This window comes from Scyliorhinus torazame, chromosome 2 (assembly GCF_047496885.1).
Source record: "Scyliorhinus torazame isolate Kashiwa2021f chromosome 2, sScyTor2.1, whole genome shotgun sequence".
Taxonomy (NCBI): Eukaryota; Metazoa; Chordata; class Chondrichthyes; order Carcharhiniformes; family Scyliorhinidae; genus Scyliorhinus; species Scyliorhinus torazame.
In genome coordinates, this window is record NC_092708.1 from 120,002,243 (window position 1) to 120,019,792 (window position 17,550).

A 17,550-nucleotide genomic window follows, 5' to 3' on the forward strand; every position below is an offset into this window, starting at 1 on the left:
TGATAAAAGCAAATTACTGCGGATGCTGGAATTTGAAACCAAAGATAAAATGCTGGAAAATCTCAGCAGGTCTGGCAGCATCTTTTGGGAGAGACAAGAGCTAACGTTTTGAGTTCAGATGACCCTTTGTCAAAGCGCAAGAGTGAGTATTTTGTGGTGTCTCGGCCGGGGGTGGCGGCAGGATGGGTGGGGGGGGCTGCCATTCCATAGGGCAGGGACTCACTTCAGATTCCTGGGGTGCAGATTGCTCAGGATTTGGGGGGCTCCTTCGGTACAATATTTCTAGTTTGGTGGGGAGGGTGAAAGCTGATCTAGCAAGGTGGGATGGTCTCCCTCTGTCACTGGCGGGTCGGGTACAAGCGGCCAAAATGAACGTGTTACCGCGATTTTTGTTTGTTTTCCATTGCTTGCGGATTTTCCTGCCAAAAGTATTTTTAAAAATGTTTTTTAAAAGAGAGATTGAAGGAATGGTTACCTCATTCACATGGGGAGGGGAGGTGGCCACAATTAGAAAGGTGCTGCTACAGAGGGAAAGGTTTGGGTCTTCCGAACCTGATATATTACTACTGGGCGGCGAATGTGGAGAAGGTGTGGAGCTGGGTCAGAGTGGTTGATTCCCAGTGGGTCAGAATGAAGGAGGGGTGGGGGGTCGGGATTGAAGGCGCTAGCAACAGTGCCGGCTCCCGATGGCCTCGAGGAAATACTCAGGGAGTCCGGTAGTAATAGCTTCGTTGAAGATTTGGAGGCAGTTTCGCCAGCACTTTGGGTTAGGGGCAGGGTCAAGGGAAATGCCGATTCGGGGAAACCACAGATTTGAACCAGGGAAGTAGGATAGAAATTTTCCGAAATGCTTTGGCCTCCAAAGCCTTCTGCGGCAAAGAGTTCCACAGATTCACCACCCTCTGGCTGAGATGGGGGAAGATGGACTGTATGTGTTAATGGTGATTATGAGTGTTTCCGGATTCCTTCGTGTATTTTTTGTTTATGTTAACATGCGAGCTGCTTTTGGGGGGTTGGTGGGAGGATGTGATTGTTGTTGTTGATAAGGGGATTGACAATGTACTCGTTACAGTATATTGTTTGTTGGTGGGTGTAAATATGGAAGAAAATATGAAAAAGGAGAATAAAAATATTTTAAAAAAATATTTCAGCTGTACTAAGCAAACTTCACCAAGTTACCACTCCTAAATATATCAGGGAATATTTTTTTAAATCAAAATTGGCTGAGAAAAATATTGTTTTAAAATGTTGTCCATTGTGTTGGGTTTATGAAGATGTTATGCCTGACAACATCTTAGTTTGAGCAGGAACCAAGCTGGGGGATGGGTACGTTTCAAAGTGAGGCCCATTTACTCCAAATCACAGAGTGTGGTCAAAACATATATTCCTACCATATTTCTTTACTTTCCCCTGTTTATATCAAAAGTATTACTGACCCTATTTTGTAGCTTTATTTACCAAATTTGCACTTTCAGGCAATTACAGAAGAACCCCCAGCAGTGTCTGTTTATCATGATCTACAATATCATTCCAATAATTATATGTTAAAAATCCTTGTTTTTCTTCCCATAATATATGATGTTGCATATATTCTGCCATCTTCTAACGTAGCAACCTATAACATTTATGGCACAGGAGGTGGTCATTTGGCCTATTGTGCCTTTGTCCATCCGAATCCCATTTTCCAGTTATTGGTCCATAGCTTTATACATTACAGTACTACGGCTGCAAAGCGAAGCATTAAAAAAAAATGCTGAAGGTTATTGCCTCTACCACCCTTTTAGGCAGTGTCTTCACCCCCGCCCCACTAATCTCGGAGCCGAAATTCTTCCAATGACTTTAAATCTATGCTCCCTGACAGAGTTATTGGCCTCTCTACTGAGAGCAATAATCTTTATAGAATCTATCAATTAAACTTTTCGCAGCCTCCGCTGCACCAAAGGAAACCTCAGCCTGTCCAATATTTCTTTATAGTTAAAATTTCCCAATTCCTGGCAACATTGTCATAAATCTCATCAGTGTTTTCCTAAAGTATTTTACAGTTGTTGTCCAGACAACTGTTGTACAATTGTCCAAATTTTGAAATAATGTTCTCTGTACCAAAATCTTCTATAAATACCACAAAAACGTTCTGATACTTGGTAACCATTATTTCGACTCCTTTTCCAGTCCAAACAACCTGAACAATTTCCTGTTGTCTAATTATCTATGTATTCAATTATATTTACTTGAAGATCACACCCCTTATGTTTTCTGACAATATTCTTCTAGGATATCTTCTGAAAATTCAAATAGGTTGGTCTACTACATTCCTGTTACTTATCCAATAATTTCTCCCAAAGGATCCATTAAATTTGTCAACTATGATGATTGTCCTTGATTAACCCAAGCATTTCCAAATGCTTACTAACTTAATCCTTAACTAACAGTCCTCAAAGTTTTTTCACACTGATGTTAAGACTAAAAGGTTTACAGTTACCCAGTTTAGCCTTCTCACCATTCTTCTACAAAGCATTAGACTGGCTACTCTAATCCAATAGTGCAATTTGCATTTTTGAGGATTAAAAAAATTCTATACAATTTCTGTTATCTTCTGACATCTTTCAACAACCAATGGCGCATTCCATCAATCCTGTGGTTAATTCTGTTCTATTACCTTTATTAAGGAACAGTAACTTCTCCAATTACCACAAACAATTTATTAAGTCACACTATCATTTGTAAACAATGATGCAAAAGCTTTTGTTATTTCTCCTTTAACGCGTAAATGCCTCTTTCAAATACACTTCCCCTATTCATGATTATCTTTAGTATTGTTAGCACTAATGTTACCAAACACCCTTTAAAGTTTGAGGTTAACTTTAATTCTGCAACAAAATTCTGTTCTTTGACACATCCTTTCAAGTTTATCTTGCATTCTATCAATCTCAGTTAACAAATTTCCTTTGATCCATCAACTGCTTGTTAAATTTCTTGCCCAGTTAATTTGAACAGATCCTTTTCCTGATTACTCTGCCTTTTCTAGTTCACACTTTGATTTTTCATTATCCTTTTTATTCTTACATTTAACTTGTGTCAGCGGTTTCCAATTTTTCCCTTACTCATCAGTTTACTGCCCTTCATTATGCATCTATTTCTGAATTCCATGCATATGAATTCCCTCTGAATGCAATCCCCATCATGCTTACATTTTGTCACCATGCTAAAATTCTTTATACAGCCACCTTCCCTATTCACTATCCCACAAATCCCCACACATCACTTCTCTTCAAAATATATCTAGGAATATTGGTTCTGAATCCTGCACATAGCTAGATCATATCTCTCTCACATCAAATCCCTTCAGCTATATTACAAATTTGAACATCTGCATGGACTGTCAGTGCTACTTGGTTTCCTTTGCCATCTTTTTGTGTCAACTTTTCCATTGCTATATCCACGCTCACAATACAGGAGGTGCAAACATCATGCTGATTGTACAAACATGGTAGTTTTGAGCTGTGTTAGCCCAGATTAGTTTGATTATTTTTCCTGAATTTAAACCTCACATTCCTAGCTGTAAATGTAAGATTTATTTCTTTTTGGCCCAATGGTAATCAGTACATTTTAGAAACATTTTATATTTCTATTACGCATTAATTATTGGCAATTAAACCTATGCCATCGATTTCAACATGAACTGTGGCTTTTTGCTGCTCTCCCTGCTGTCACAGAGGTTTTCCCACTGATTCCGTGGCATCTTTCAATGACATAATATACCATTACAAACATTTTGTTATGACCAGAAAAAAGGCAGCCTACAACCTCAACTGTAGAACTATATCTTACAGTTTATGTGTATATCATTTCCATGGATCTCTCTTGTTCCCCAGTGGTCTTAGGGGAAAAATTATACTGAGTCACCAACACGGTCATCACTTCATATTTAACATTACATATCTCTTGGAAAGAACCAATATCGCAGGAGTTCCTGAGCCTAGTCTCATCTGCAGTCTCAGCAAAACACCTACATCTTGTCTTTCCAATTAACATCCTGAACAGTTGATTAGTGCCTCATGGATGACCATATTCTGGGCAGCGCAGACTAACACAGAAGTTCGCTGTACCAGAGGGTCAATTTTTCAACACTTAGCACAAAGGTGCAGTTTTTGGCTACACCAAAGAATTACATATTGTGGTGCACACCATATTATGAGTTTCCATTGTGCTGCCTTCCAGTAAAAAAAAGTAAATATACTTAGCCTAAACAACCACAAACACAAAGTCTTGATAATCAAATTCTGATTACAGCAACTGCATCTCGATGTTGAGCATTCTCATGCTAAGAAACAAACTCCACATTCTTCTGGCTTTTCACATGTCACTGGCAGATTTCAGCAACCTGCTGCTACTTTGCAACAAGCAAGAGCTGCCATCAAGGTATATTTTGAATACTTTCCATTTAGCTTTCTCCGTAGTTTGGCTCTAAAACTAGGATGATGAGTTTCCAAGTACCAGATATGTAGCTGACCAAAACAATTGAAAATGCAGCTTCAATATATCTTTTTCTGAAGTCAGTGAAGTATGCTGGGGTACACTTCCAAACACAGCAAGCACCTTACTCAAGAAAACACATCTATATATGGGAGCTCATCGGACTTTGGAGCATCACTGACAAGCCTATTGATGTCCATACATTTTTCAACATGAACAATGAAGAGATATCAGTAGAAAAAAGTATTTTTTATTCCCAGTCCTGATGGAAGGGTTCCAATGTGCATTCTGGTCCATACAACCACACTTCACGCTTCCTATAATGTAATATTTAACATACATTAAGTAGATCTGCAACACAGTTCATCTTTAACGAATCCAACAAATTTTTGAAGACATTTTGTGGAACAACTTGTAACATTGTACCTTAAGTCCACTGCTATCTAGTTGCATTAGCTGTTCTCCATCAATGTTTTTAGAAACAAATTCTGTAGTGTATTGCTCCAAGTTCATTCCCATCAGCCAATGACAGACTTGATGGGTTGTCCACTCAGAAACAGCTCGATTTTGCCACTGGTTTTGTTTCCCTGTTGTTGCTTGATCATCAAGGACCTGATTTGACAAAGTAAAAAAGGTCATGTGTACAGTATATAGTCTTTTCATCCTGTAAATGAGGCTCAACTAAAATTTTAAGTTCCTCCCTTAAAGGGTTGGGTGATTAGAAATTAAGCTATGTCAATACTGAGGAATGGAACACTTTTCATTATGAGCATTCAGAACCAGATTATTTGCTGTCCCTCTTTTCTTACATTAATACTGCAACCAATGACAAAAATTGCTACAAAGTATATATGGCTACAAATTACAATACTTTTATAGTATATCCCTTTCATGTTAAGAAATGGTAAGACTATACATTACACCACTTGCGAATTACTATATTACTTCAAATGAAAAAGGAAATGATTAAAAGTACACACTGGTATAAAGTACTATACCATTTATGTACAGTTCTCGCATTGATGCACCATCTCAAAAAAGGAATCTATCAACATATTGATGGCACTGGAGCTAGGATGCAGAAAACTTTCACATTTGGTTCAGAAACAGTAAATGCCAAAGTACTCTCTTCCGACACTGCCAGATACACATGGAGATATAAGTCTTGATGTTGTGCCTTATCACATCTAAACAATTTAAAGTATTTTACATTTCAATCAACTACTCTGAAGTATATCAATTTATTTATTCAAATGTGGTATGCATTTTTAAACACAGCAAAATGCCAGAAAAATCAATGATTTGACAAGCTGAGGAAGCTTTAGTTGAAGAATTGTTACAAGGCACTAGAAGGGCTACCTAATTTTCTTCAAACAAATATAATTATTTACAACAGTAACTTGTATTTCTAGCATCTTTAACACCATAGAATGTTCCAAGGCACTGCAAAACAAAATATGACATCGGCCACATCAAGAGATCAGCAGGTAGTTGGCCTAATTTTAGATGAGGAGTAGGTTTTAAGGAGTTGTCTTAAAGCAGTAAAGCAAAGAGTTGAGAGATTTATTGAGGGAGGGAATCAGAGAGCTGAGGCAGCTGAAGACATGGACACCAATTGGGCAATGATTAAAATCAAGATGCCAGAATTAGAAGAGTGCAGGTTATCTTGGAGTGCAGGAAGAGATTATAGATAGGGGGATGAAATAGGAGCCATTCAGCCTCTCAAGCTTTCTTCACCATTCAATAAGATCATGGCTGATCTGCCTGCATTTCGAATTCCACATTTCTATTTACCCCCGATAATCTTGGACTCCCTTCCCTATCAATAATTTATCTACCTCAGCCTTAAAAATATTTAATTACCCTGCCTCTAACACCTTCCAAGGCAGAATGTTCCAAAGTCACACAACCCTCAGACAGAAAAATTCTCCTCATATCGGTCTCAAAAAGGGGATGCTCAATTTTAACATTTTAAAAGCCCCCCCCACCCCCCCAAATCAGTTTTGGAACAGTGTTCTGAGGGACTGTCCCAAATACACGCCATGAACTCATCCACCTTTCTGCCTTTTCCAGTTTGACTTCTTCAATGAATGCAAAGATTAAAGTCACGCGCTATTATTGCAGTGCAGCGTCCTCATTCCTTCTTTATGCATATTCTGTTCTTCAGTGTAGCTACTGTTAGGCGGCCAAAAACTACTCCCACTAATGATTTATTTCCTTTGTTATTTCTTATCTCCACCCAAACTGATTCTACATCTTGATCTTATGAACCAAGATCATTTTTCGCTATTCTACAGATTTCATCCCTTATTATTACAGCCACCCCATCTCCTTTTCTTTTCCTCCTGTCCTTTCAAAATGGCTAATATACTTGAATTTCTCGGTCATTTTGTAACCTTGTCTCTGTAATAGCCCTCATATCATATTCATTTATTTCTCAATTCATCCGTCTTGTTATTAATGCTGAGTATTCAGATAAGGAGCCATTATTTCTGTCTTTTTAAGCCATTCCCTACTTTGACCATATTTGCTGGGGCAGTCTTACATTTTTACACTCTATCCAGTCTTGTCACACAATGGTTATCATTACCTGCATCATTACCCTGCACTAGTTTTGTCCTTTTACTTTAACGTTTGAAATCTCTTCTCATAATGACCCTCCACCACAAAATCAGACAAAGGACTAACCACCTCCTGCTTCCACACCAAGCTGGAAAACTTAATCAACTCTGTTTTTTATTTCCATCCTTCCTTTACCTTCACATGGTCCATCACCGACTTATCCCTGCTCTTCCTCAACTTCTCATGGGGATTGGCTTTTCACCAGTATCTAATTCACACTCCTGCAGTCTCCTTGATTTTGCTTCCCATTACGCTACTTCCTGAAAGGGGTTTATTTCAGACTCCTGATTTCACGGTCTCTGTTGCATCTATTCAAATAATGTTCACTTCCACACTAGTTCTTCCAACATGTCTAAATTAAGCTTTTGTTGATGCCTGGTTTATGACCAGGATCCTCATGGCTACTTTGTTGTACACTTTGAATGGAATTTGTCTTTCTAACTAGTTTGTATTCTTGTGCTACATGCATTTGTGCAGATAAATCTGTTTTAGCTAATAGAACTTGCATAAACACAAGGAATCTTCCAGGTTTTAAACTTGTCACATTTTTTCTTATCTCTCAACATTCCTGTTTATTTACATCAGGTATATTAATTGCTAGACTATTATTTTAACTTGTATTATTTATTTTTCTTTTTGCCTCTTGAGCTGCTCTCATCTTTTTTATCGAGAGGTATTTCTGGATCACCCAGTCTCTGTCTTACATCACATCAAAGCTGGCAGCCCGTGATTACTATTTCATTGTACGAACAGTAGTGGTGGCAGGATTGTCACTGGGTGAGGGAAGACTATAATTACAGTGTCACAAATTTAGAACCTAGTTTCCATGATTGTGAACTTAGGAATTCAGAATGTATAAAACTGCCCAAAAATGGTTCTCATCAGGTTAGGGCAGACAAGAAGGAACTTGATTCTGGAACTGTTAAATGCTGACAACAGTTGGCATAAGTCGAAACACGTTCCATCGCTTTCAAGATCCCTCACTTTAAGAAGTAGAAAAATTGAAGAAAATATATTTAGAACATAACATAGGAAAATACAGCACAGAACAGGCCATTCGGCCCACGATGTTGTGCCGAACCTTTGTCCAAGATTAATCATGGATTATCATAGAATTTACAGTGCAGGAGGCCATTCGGCCCATCGAGTCTGCACCGGCTCTTGGAAAGAGCACCCTACCCAAGGTCAACACCTCCACCCTATCCCCATAACCCAGTAACCCCACCCAACACTAAGGGCAATTTTGGACACTAAGGGCAATTTATCATGGCCAATCCACCTAACCCGCACATCTTTGGACTGTGGGAGGAAACCGGAGCACCCGGAGGAAACCCACGCACACACGGGGAGGATATGCAGACTCCGGCACAGACAGTGACCCAAGCTGGAATCGAACCTAGACCCTGGAGCTGTGAAGCAATTGTGCTATCCACAATGCTACCGTGCTGCCCCAATTATTTTGCCAAAATGTTATAACAGCACAGAGTTTAATTTTCCAGTTGTACATTTTTGTTTTTATAAAGTACTTGATTTTGTATAAATTAATTATTCCAGTACCACTGAGCCAGACTTAAATTTAGTTTAAAAGCAGCTGCTTCTAATTTAGTAGAAATTGCACATCTGATACTGGTTATGTAATCACAAAACTATTCTTGAATGGATGGCAAATTATATTACAACCTACATAACTAATAAATTTGTTTCTCATTCAAAAGCAGGACTGCATACAAAAGCCCATTCTGAGTTTGAGTAGTACCCAAATGTTTTTTTTCTCTGAGGGCTACTCAAGCTCTCAGGTTGCATACAGAAAGCTGTGTATGTTACATTAGCACCAGTAGCCAGGGATAGCTCCCATTTCCTGCACTTTAAAAAAAAACATCCTGATACAATGACACTTTCCCTCCCTCTTCCCAGTTCAAGGTCCTGCACTGCTCCACTTTGCATTGCTACTCCTCTTTTTGCTATCCAACTCCCAAAGTTCAAGATGGTACTCTTGCCCCAGTTGCTACTGCTTTCTTGGCATTCTTCACGTTTCAATTTCACATTAGTCCAGTTTATCAGCTATCACCATCAATTTCATTCTGCACTCCTTCTTCTTCCCTCTGCTCTTCAATCTCGATTGGTCATCTTCTTACCCACTTCATGTTTGCACCTTTGTCCAATTTCATACAGCTAATTTCCAATCCTAAGCATCTGCAAGTTCATTCCCTTCTATGCCATTGTATTTAATCAATTGACCACTGTGGATATTGGAATACATTTTTGCCCATGGTTTGCAGTCACTTGGAACAGCAGATGGCAGCAACTGATAGCAGTGCCAAGGAAATAAGACCAGGAACAGAAGTAATGCTCTGTGAAAGCTTTTTTAGTTTGAACGCCCCTAATTTCTGAGAACTGCTAATCAAAGGAAACATTACTCTTTGCTTTCAAAGCAAAAAAGACAGTCCATTGCAACAGTCTGTCATAATATTTTTCTTCCATAAATAAACCCTGCCAATTACAAGCTAGAAAGTTGGGACTGCATTATGTCCCATTTTGGAGATCGAAAATTCAACTTCCGAATATTAATTTACTCTCCCTATTGGTTCAGAAAAACGCTTTTAGAAGTTAGACATCGTTCTCCTGTTACATGCACACAAGTGAAGTCCCAAATAAACTGGAGCTTCTTGGTTTACATTTTTGGGTTCTTATACTCCACTTGGGCCCAATGTAAATTTGACTTTGCATTCAATACAAACCAGCGAACATTTAGATCTCCACAATGTCTAGATAAATTTAGTAAGACCCTTGGATCAAACAGTGATTGCTTGCGTCTGCATTTTGGCTCACTGGAATAGATCATATTACCACATGACTTGCTCAACCTCAACAGATTAAATAAATATTCATTCAATCAGACAGAAGTTCATGCTAAAAGCAACAAATGTATTTAACAAAGGATAAGGCCAAATATCAACCATGAATGGAAAGGTCCTCCCAAATTACGCAAACCTTTTCCTTGCCTTGATATGTGAATATGAATTTCATGAAGCTTGCACATATCTAAAAATAACTAGCAATAACTGCCTTTAACGTTCTGTGGGTATTATGGCCTCTAATAGTAACAAGAACAATTGCGTTACATATTTTGTCATTGCTCCACTTCTCAAAAGTCAGCATCCTCCAATCACACTACTTTCCAACAGACAGTCCGCACTTAACCATGAGATTTTCTACTTCCATGTCATTGACCATCCTGAAGTTTGACCCAGATTGACATCATAGAATTCATGAGATATGCATGCATTGGATAGATGATTGAGGTAAAGAATCAAGTTTCATTGATGCATGGCTGAAAGACAACAAAGACTAGTGTTATGTGGTAGAAGTGCTAGACTGCTGGAAATGAAATGAAAATCGCTTATTGTCACAAGTAGGCTTCAAATGAAGTTACTGTGAAAAGCCCCTAGTCGCCACATTCCGGCGCCTGTTCGGGGAGGCTGGTACGGGAATTGAACCGTGTTGCTGGCCTGCCTTGGTCTGCTTTCAAAGCCAGCGATTTAACCTTGTGCTAAACCAGGACCCACACAGAAACGGGGAGAATGCGCAAACTCCACATGGACAACGACCCGCGGCTGGGATCGAACCTGGTTCTCGGCGCCATGAGGCAGCAGTGCTAACCACTGAACCACCGTGGTTAATAACTTTTATACATCTAAATTGTTAAAGTTAACAGATCGTAGCCAATTGCAGTAGTTTAATATATTAACTAATGATAATCCAAACTACATTCAATTTGGTGCAAGTGTTCATAGGTGGTGGACAGAAAGTAATACGTTTGGATGTATAGCTTGAAAGTGTGACACAAACTTAAGGAAGTGATTTTGAAGTTGTATTTGGTCTTGGTGCACTTCATCTGGATAGCTTTGTTCAGTATTAGTTTCCATAATATAGAGAGATGAAGCATGACTTGAACGAGTCCAGGAAAGCATTACAGGGGTGAAGAATTGCAGTTTGCCCCGAAACTTTATTCTCTAGACAAAAGGGCAACGAGGAAACACTTAATAGAAGACTTGGATCCAGGTAGGTTCTTCTAATGGGGGGTGGACTTCAGGACTAGAGAACATAGCCTTAAGGTAGGAGTGTCAAAAAAACCAGCAAACAATTTAGGCAACTCTTCTTAGTAAGGCAATAAACAAGCATGGAACAGATTAGTTGTATTATTAATAAAACATAAAGCAATGGCAGATTTTGAAAAAGAACCACGTGCTTTACAAAAATATGTATAGAACTATCAGTTCCTGAATCGTAGTAAAAGAAACTGGTAGGTGATTTGGTAGAAATGACTAGGTCAAGAAATAATGTACTCTTCCCCTCAAACAATTCTTACATTATTTTGTTGTGCAGAAGTATGCTCATCCCTGGAAATATAATGCCCTACCGGTTTACCATCTTCCGGTTACATAAAAGGAAAGCTTTCTTAACTACAGATAAACTAAATAAAGTAGAAAACAGGGCTGCAACATGCACATGTAGAAGCCAGACTTAAACATTTAATCAATGAAAACAAAATGAAAAAACAAGGGATTTCAAAAATCTTGCCATGTACATTGTCATAAAGTCTCAGATTATGTTCATGTAGTCCCAGGTCACACATTATTCTCTATAGAAGAGGAAAATGCAGTGTTTATTGTTCAGACCTTGGATTTGGGCAATTCCAAAGTAAACCGCCTTCGTACTGAGGTTTCTCTGCTGCAAAGGAGCTTTGGTCCTTCGCAACTGAAAGCATGGCCATCAATGGTGAATCGATTAGAAATCGTAGATGCTCAAGCTGCCAGAAGCAGCTAGAGGAAACCAGATGCCTCGGGGGGGGGGGGGCATAGGACTGGAGAAGATTAGAGATAGGGATGGATGAGGCCAAAGAGGAATTAGTGAAAAGAAAAAAGTTGGATCTTTTTAAATATCGTTTTTATTTAAAGTATAAACATAAGGTGAAATCTAAAGAAAAGGCAACGATAGAAAACAGCACTGTTTGCTGCGCACTAGCTTTGTGTTACTCGAAACTCAAACCAGGATAGTTATGCCAATAACCCCTACTATAGGAGTACAACTGGCACCATATCACATGTATATACATAAACTATTTCTGCAAAGGAAGTGAAGACACATAACTAGTATTTTTCAGTCCCCTAAATATTCCCTCCAGTGGTACAAAACAGCAATGAAACCAGTCATAAAGACATCAGTACCAATATTCTGTTGATTATTCACAAACAAATCTACATCAAGAGATTATCTGACGATGAAAGTACTTTAATTACAAGAAGGGAACAAATATCAATTATTTTGAACTCACTTTATTTCTTGACATCTCCTTGTCCTGTTCACAAATGTCGTGTGAACTTGAAGGTGAATGAAGGCTACTGTTGGAAGAGGCAGCTTCCTTACGACCATCCCCAAACCAAGAAAAAGGCATGCAAGTTGGTATGGATGTAACTGAATCTGCAGCAGAAAGGTTACCACCTGAGCCCTCAAGAATTTCTTTAGATCCTCTGTCACACATAAAAAAATGCATAAAGATAATTCTTTATATGTTAGTCACATGAACTGAACAACATGGTGAGAAATACATGCAATGCTCAATCCTACCAAAATTATTAATTTTATAAACGCAAAATGCATGCAAACGCCATTGATAATGATTTAGACAACCGTCAGGCGACACAGTTTTGCCAAACATTTGAACACTTAAAATCTGAATATATAGGTAGTTAATGATATAATTCAGTTGTGCAAATCTAGCAGAATACCTGCTATCAAGAGAAGTTCTACGATCTTCTTTATCTAATTTCTTGCCTTTTCCACCAGATTTTCGTAATCCACTTTTTTGTAAAAAGGGGCGAGTGAAAGAGAGGAGGAAAAAAAAGGTTATGCCATTAGAAAACATTGTAGGTATTCACAAGTGCTGTTAATTATCATAGAATTTACAGTGCAGAAGGAGGCCATTCGGCCCATCGAGTCTGCACCAGCTCTTGGAAAGAGCACCCTACCCAAGGTCAACACCTACATCCTATCCCCATAACCCAGTAACCTCACCCAACACTAAGGGCAATTTTGGACACTAAGAGCAATTTATCATGGCCAATCCACCTAGCCTGCACATCTTTGGACTGTGGGAGGAAACCGGAGCACCCGGAGGAAACCCACGCAGACACGGGGAGGATGTGCAGACTCCACAGACAGTGACCCAAGCCGGAATCGAACCTGGGACGCTGGAGCTGTGAAGCAATTGTGCTACCCACAATGCTACCGTGCTGCGGTAGCATTGTTCAGTTCATATTGCCGACTAAAAAAACCAAAATTATGTTCTGAATTTTTAAATACTTTCCCCTCCCAAATATTGTTGTTTTTTGTTCTTTTCATGCCTTTCCATCCTAATAGAAGATGCTTTAAAATTGTTATTTGTTTAGTTTGGGTTACAGGAGAAAACGTGAGTCCATGATTCTGCCGTTGCGATAAATCAGATTTAGCAGTCCAAGTCACAGAGCCAGCACACACTCAATGGCCCCCAAATCCGCACGCAGATATCAGTTGAAAAAAACCCAAAAGTTTAAAATTGTCAGCTGGGATAAGAGGTGCCTTGGTAAGACAGGTGAGGTGGCATCCTGGATAACTTACTGTTTGCTGAGGGTTCATAAGCAGTGGACAGCAAGAAGAATGTTGGAGAAGAAATAAACACATGCACTAAAGTTCCTGGTACAAAACAAAAATAGATAGGGCGGAAACAACAATGCTACTAGATGAAAGAAAATGAATTTGCCCACAGAATGAATGTGGAGAGAGAAACTTAAGCTCAGCATCAAGCAACCCAAGATTCAACACTTCCCGACTGTGTTTGAAATATCTGTGACAGAAATGTAATATTAATAGTATCCGTTATTAAACGATTACAATGCCAATCATACATCAAAGGTTTCTCATAAGCAATGTAGATCATACCCAAAATCAGCAAATCTTCTTTTAAGCTTTCCTGATGTATTTTCATTCCCATAGACTGATACTTCTTCATTTTTCTTGTCTTCTGTCAAAATAAAATCATTGGGTAAATTCTTTCTCCCAACTTTTAAAAAACAAATTATAAATTATCTATAAATCACATTAAGTGCTTCAGGCATAGTGGTGTATGGCAATCAAAAATATGTACAACTTGAGAAGATGCTTCAAAATATATTCTGATTTACATGCCAAAAATTACAACTGCAGTTAATATAATTAGTGATCAGTAAAGCAAATACGCCAACCAGAATAGGTTGTGGGACAACCACAGGAGATGCCTCACTATGCTTTTCATCTCGCAACTCTTTAGGAGCAAAAGAAAACTGATTGGGATCCAGTGCAAAGATCACATCACCGGCCAACAATCAGAAAAAAGGCTTTTCCCCTTCTAAATAGTCCTGACGTACTGATGTCTTTCACAACCTAAAAACATCCCTATGCACTTCACAGCCTATTAGAAGTACTACTAAAAGTGCAGTCATTGCTGCGCTGCAGGAAACATAGCAGTCGGTTTGTGCACATTAAGATCTTCAAAATAATGCACGGAATCATCTATCCACCCGAGTAAATGGGTCCTCGGTCTACCCCCTATTTGAAAGAAAGCATCTTTGATAGTGTCGGACTCCTTCGACAGTGCAGTGCTGCCTCCATGCTGCCCTGCTTTGTAGCCTAGAGTTTATGCTCATCTTCAGAGTAAAACGGAGGGCGGCATGGTGCTGCAGTGGTTAGCACTGTTGCCTCACTGCGCCACGGTCCCAGGTTCGATCCCGGTCCTGGGCCACAGTCCTTGTGGCGTTTGCAGTTTCTCCCAGTGTCTCGCCCCCACAATCCAAAGATGTGCAAGGTAGGTGGATTGGCTATGCTAAATTGCTCCTTAATTGGAAAAAAATTAATTGGATACCCTAATATGCATATCATCCACAATTTAGGAAGTGCAACTGAATAGCAATTTATTTCAATTACTGCACAATGTTTTCTCAGAATTACTGGACATGCTCATAAAAGCAGTCAATGAAGTCACTATCTGGACATTTCAGTTACCTAGTGGTCAGAGAGCATTACATTTGTTTACCATTGGTCTCTTTTCCTTTGACTTTTGTTTCTCGTTTCCTCATCTTTGTAAGAAATGACTGAGGAGAACTTGAAGATGCTGTGACTCTAGAAAGAGAATGCTTTGAGCGTGTACTGCTCTCATCTATCTTGTGAACTGGAGAGGAGCAAGGCGATGCAGATGAACTTTGATCATGTAAGCTGTTTGTGCTCTCCACATCGTGCTTTTCATCTAATGCTTCATCTTTCATTGATGCCTCAGGTACAGGGACAGACATATCATCAATAGCTTGCAAAGAATCCAAGCTACTCAGGACACATGAAGCTTCTGCTTGCTGAACTTCTTCATTCTCCTCATAATTTTCCTCATTATTCTGATAAGGAAAGATATTAATTGGTTAGCTAATATATACAAATTGAAGTTTTTAACAAAATAACTAACCCTTTATCTGAAGTAAATTAGTCATGGAAGATTCAGCAATAGATAACTATTTCAAAAAGGAGATCAAGCAATTTAAGAAAAAGCAGATGATTCTCTGCAGAGATCAATTTTGAGGCTGATATAAAGCACTAATTTCCTTAACAACATTTTGAAACTGTTAATTTGAAAAATTAATGGTATTGAACTAAGTTTAAGCAATAGATGCTGTGAACTGAGGTCGTAATATGATGGCCAGTGACCTGATATCATCTTACAACGTTGGTGTTTGAAAACACCATCTGTTCTGCAATAGACTCCCATTGGCGGTCAATGGCCTGATATCATAAGAACTTCTCAGCTGAGAAATACCAACATTTCAAACATATTGGAATAACCAATGCTACACAGAGGGCTTTGGACTAAAAAGATGGGACTGAGGGGGTGGTGTGTCCAAGTGAGTGGACATTTATAAACATAAGAGGGAAGTCAAGGTCACAAGTAGTGTGCTAATTTAGGTAAAGCAGAGTGCGACAGGAAGGGGTTAACTGAAGGAAAACTTGGAAAATTGAAAGGACTTTAACTGAATTCAAACATTTGTAACAAAATAGATGAATTCATGGCATAAACAGGGAAATGGATTTCATCTCACAGCCCGAACAGAGATGCGCTTGGATGGTGCCCAAGGCGGAGAACTAAATATTCCAGGATACTTAATTTTTTGAAAAGACACAAATGGGGGGAATAAAAAAGGGCTTTTCTGTGGGGAATGGAGCTCTGACACAGGCCACCTCGGTAGCAACGTAAGTTGGCTAGTGAACGGGTACAAGGCGAGGGGCCGTGGTACTTGGAACCTGTATGGACAGGTTTCAGTGGGCCTGGGAGGTGTGAATGGTAGGGGGATGGGGATGATACTGGGTGAGATGTTTGAGAGGAAGTGGTTGAGGGGTTTCTAGGAAGGGGAGGAGGGGTAGAGGCTGACAGTGACTAGGGGCAGGGTTTGGTTCTGCCTGCTGGGCAGGGCTGGATTAGTAGTTATGGTGGATAGAAGGACGGGCACGAGGACACCCCCATTCGGGGTGGTCACGTAGAACATGCGAGAGTTGGGGGGGACCGGTTAAGCGAACAAACGTTTTCTTGCACTTGAAGGGTTTAAAAGCTGATGTGGTGCTGTTGCAAGCGACCCATTTGACGGTGAAGGACCAGATGAAGCTGAGGAAGGGCTGGATGAGTCAGTTGTTCCATTCGGGCTTTGACAGCAGGACCCAGGAGGTGGCGATTCTGGTGGGCAAGGTGAGGCTTCAGATGGAGAAGGTGGTGACTGATCACAGGGGCAGGTACGTAATACTAACAGGTGCTTTGGAAGGGAGGTTGGTGGTGTTGGTTAGCGTATATGTCCCGAATTGGTCCGATGTAGGTTTTGGATAATACTGGGAGGTGACTTGAACACAGTTGGATCCAACGGTGGACAGGTCCAAGCCGCATTTGCTGACCCCCTCAGTGTTGGCTGTTTTTGTGAAGAAGATGGGAGGGGTGGACCCGTGGAGGTTTTTGCATCCACGGGACAGGGAGTATTTGTTCTTTACGCCAGTACACAATGTGTACTCAAGGATTGATTTTTTTTTCTGATGGGGATGGTGCTGTTAGCTGGGTTGAGAAAGGCAAAGTATTCTGCGATGATTATTTCGGATCATGCTCCACACTGGTCATGGAGAAGAGGTCAGCTCAGAGGCCCGCGCGGAGGTTCAATGGGGTCTGTTGGGGGACCCAAATTTTTGTATCAAAATGGGAAAGGCGATTGAAGATTATGTGGGGTTTAATAGGAATTAGGGAGGTTTTGCCATCAGTGACATGGAAAGCGTTGAAAGCAGTAGTGAGGTCATCTCGTTTAAGGCACAGGTGGTCAGGGATTTTGGAGTAGATGGAAGGTACGTGGAGGACCCAACGCTGGG

The 17,550-nt window shown here is 39.8% G+C and overlaps 1 protein-coding gene across 2 annotated transcripts in view; it reads right to left on the bottom strand.

Annotated features, from left to right (window-relative positions):
- LOC140391485 (neurabin-1-like) overlaps positions 1–17,550 on the bottom strand; it is a 179,037-nt gene that overhangs the window by 12,728 nt on the left and 148,759 nt on the right. The window contains exons 14-18 of one of the 2 annotated variants that reach the window (XM_072476014.1): positions 15,203–15,554; positions 14,074–14,152; positions 12,885–12,956; positions 12,431–12,626; positions 4,900–5,085 (exon numbers count right to left, since the gene is read on the bottom strand). In XM_072476014.1, the coding sequence (XP_072332115.1) occupies positions 4,900–5,085; positions 12,431–12,626; positions 12,885–12,956; positions 14,074–14,152; positions 15,203–15,554 (885 nt within the window). Of the gene's footprint in view, positions 1–4,899; positions 5,086–12,430; positions 12,627–12,884; positions 12,957–14,073; positions 14,156–15,202; positions 15,555–17,550 lie in introns of both variants that reach the window. The other variant, XM_072476006.1, reaches the window with a different exon arrangement.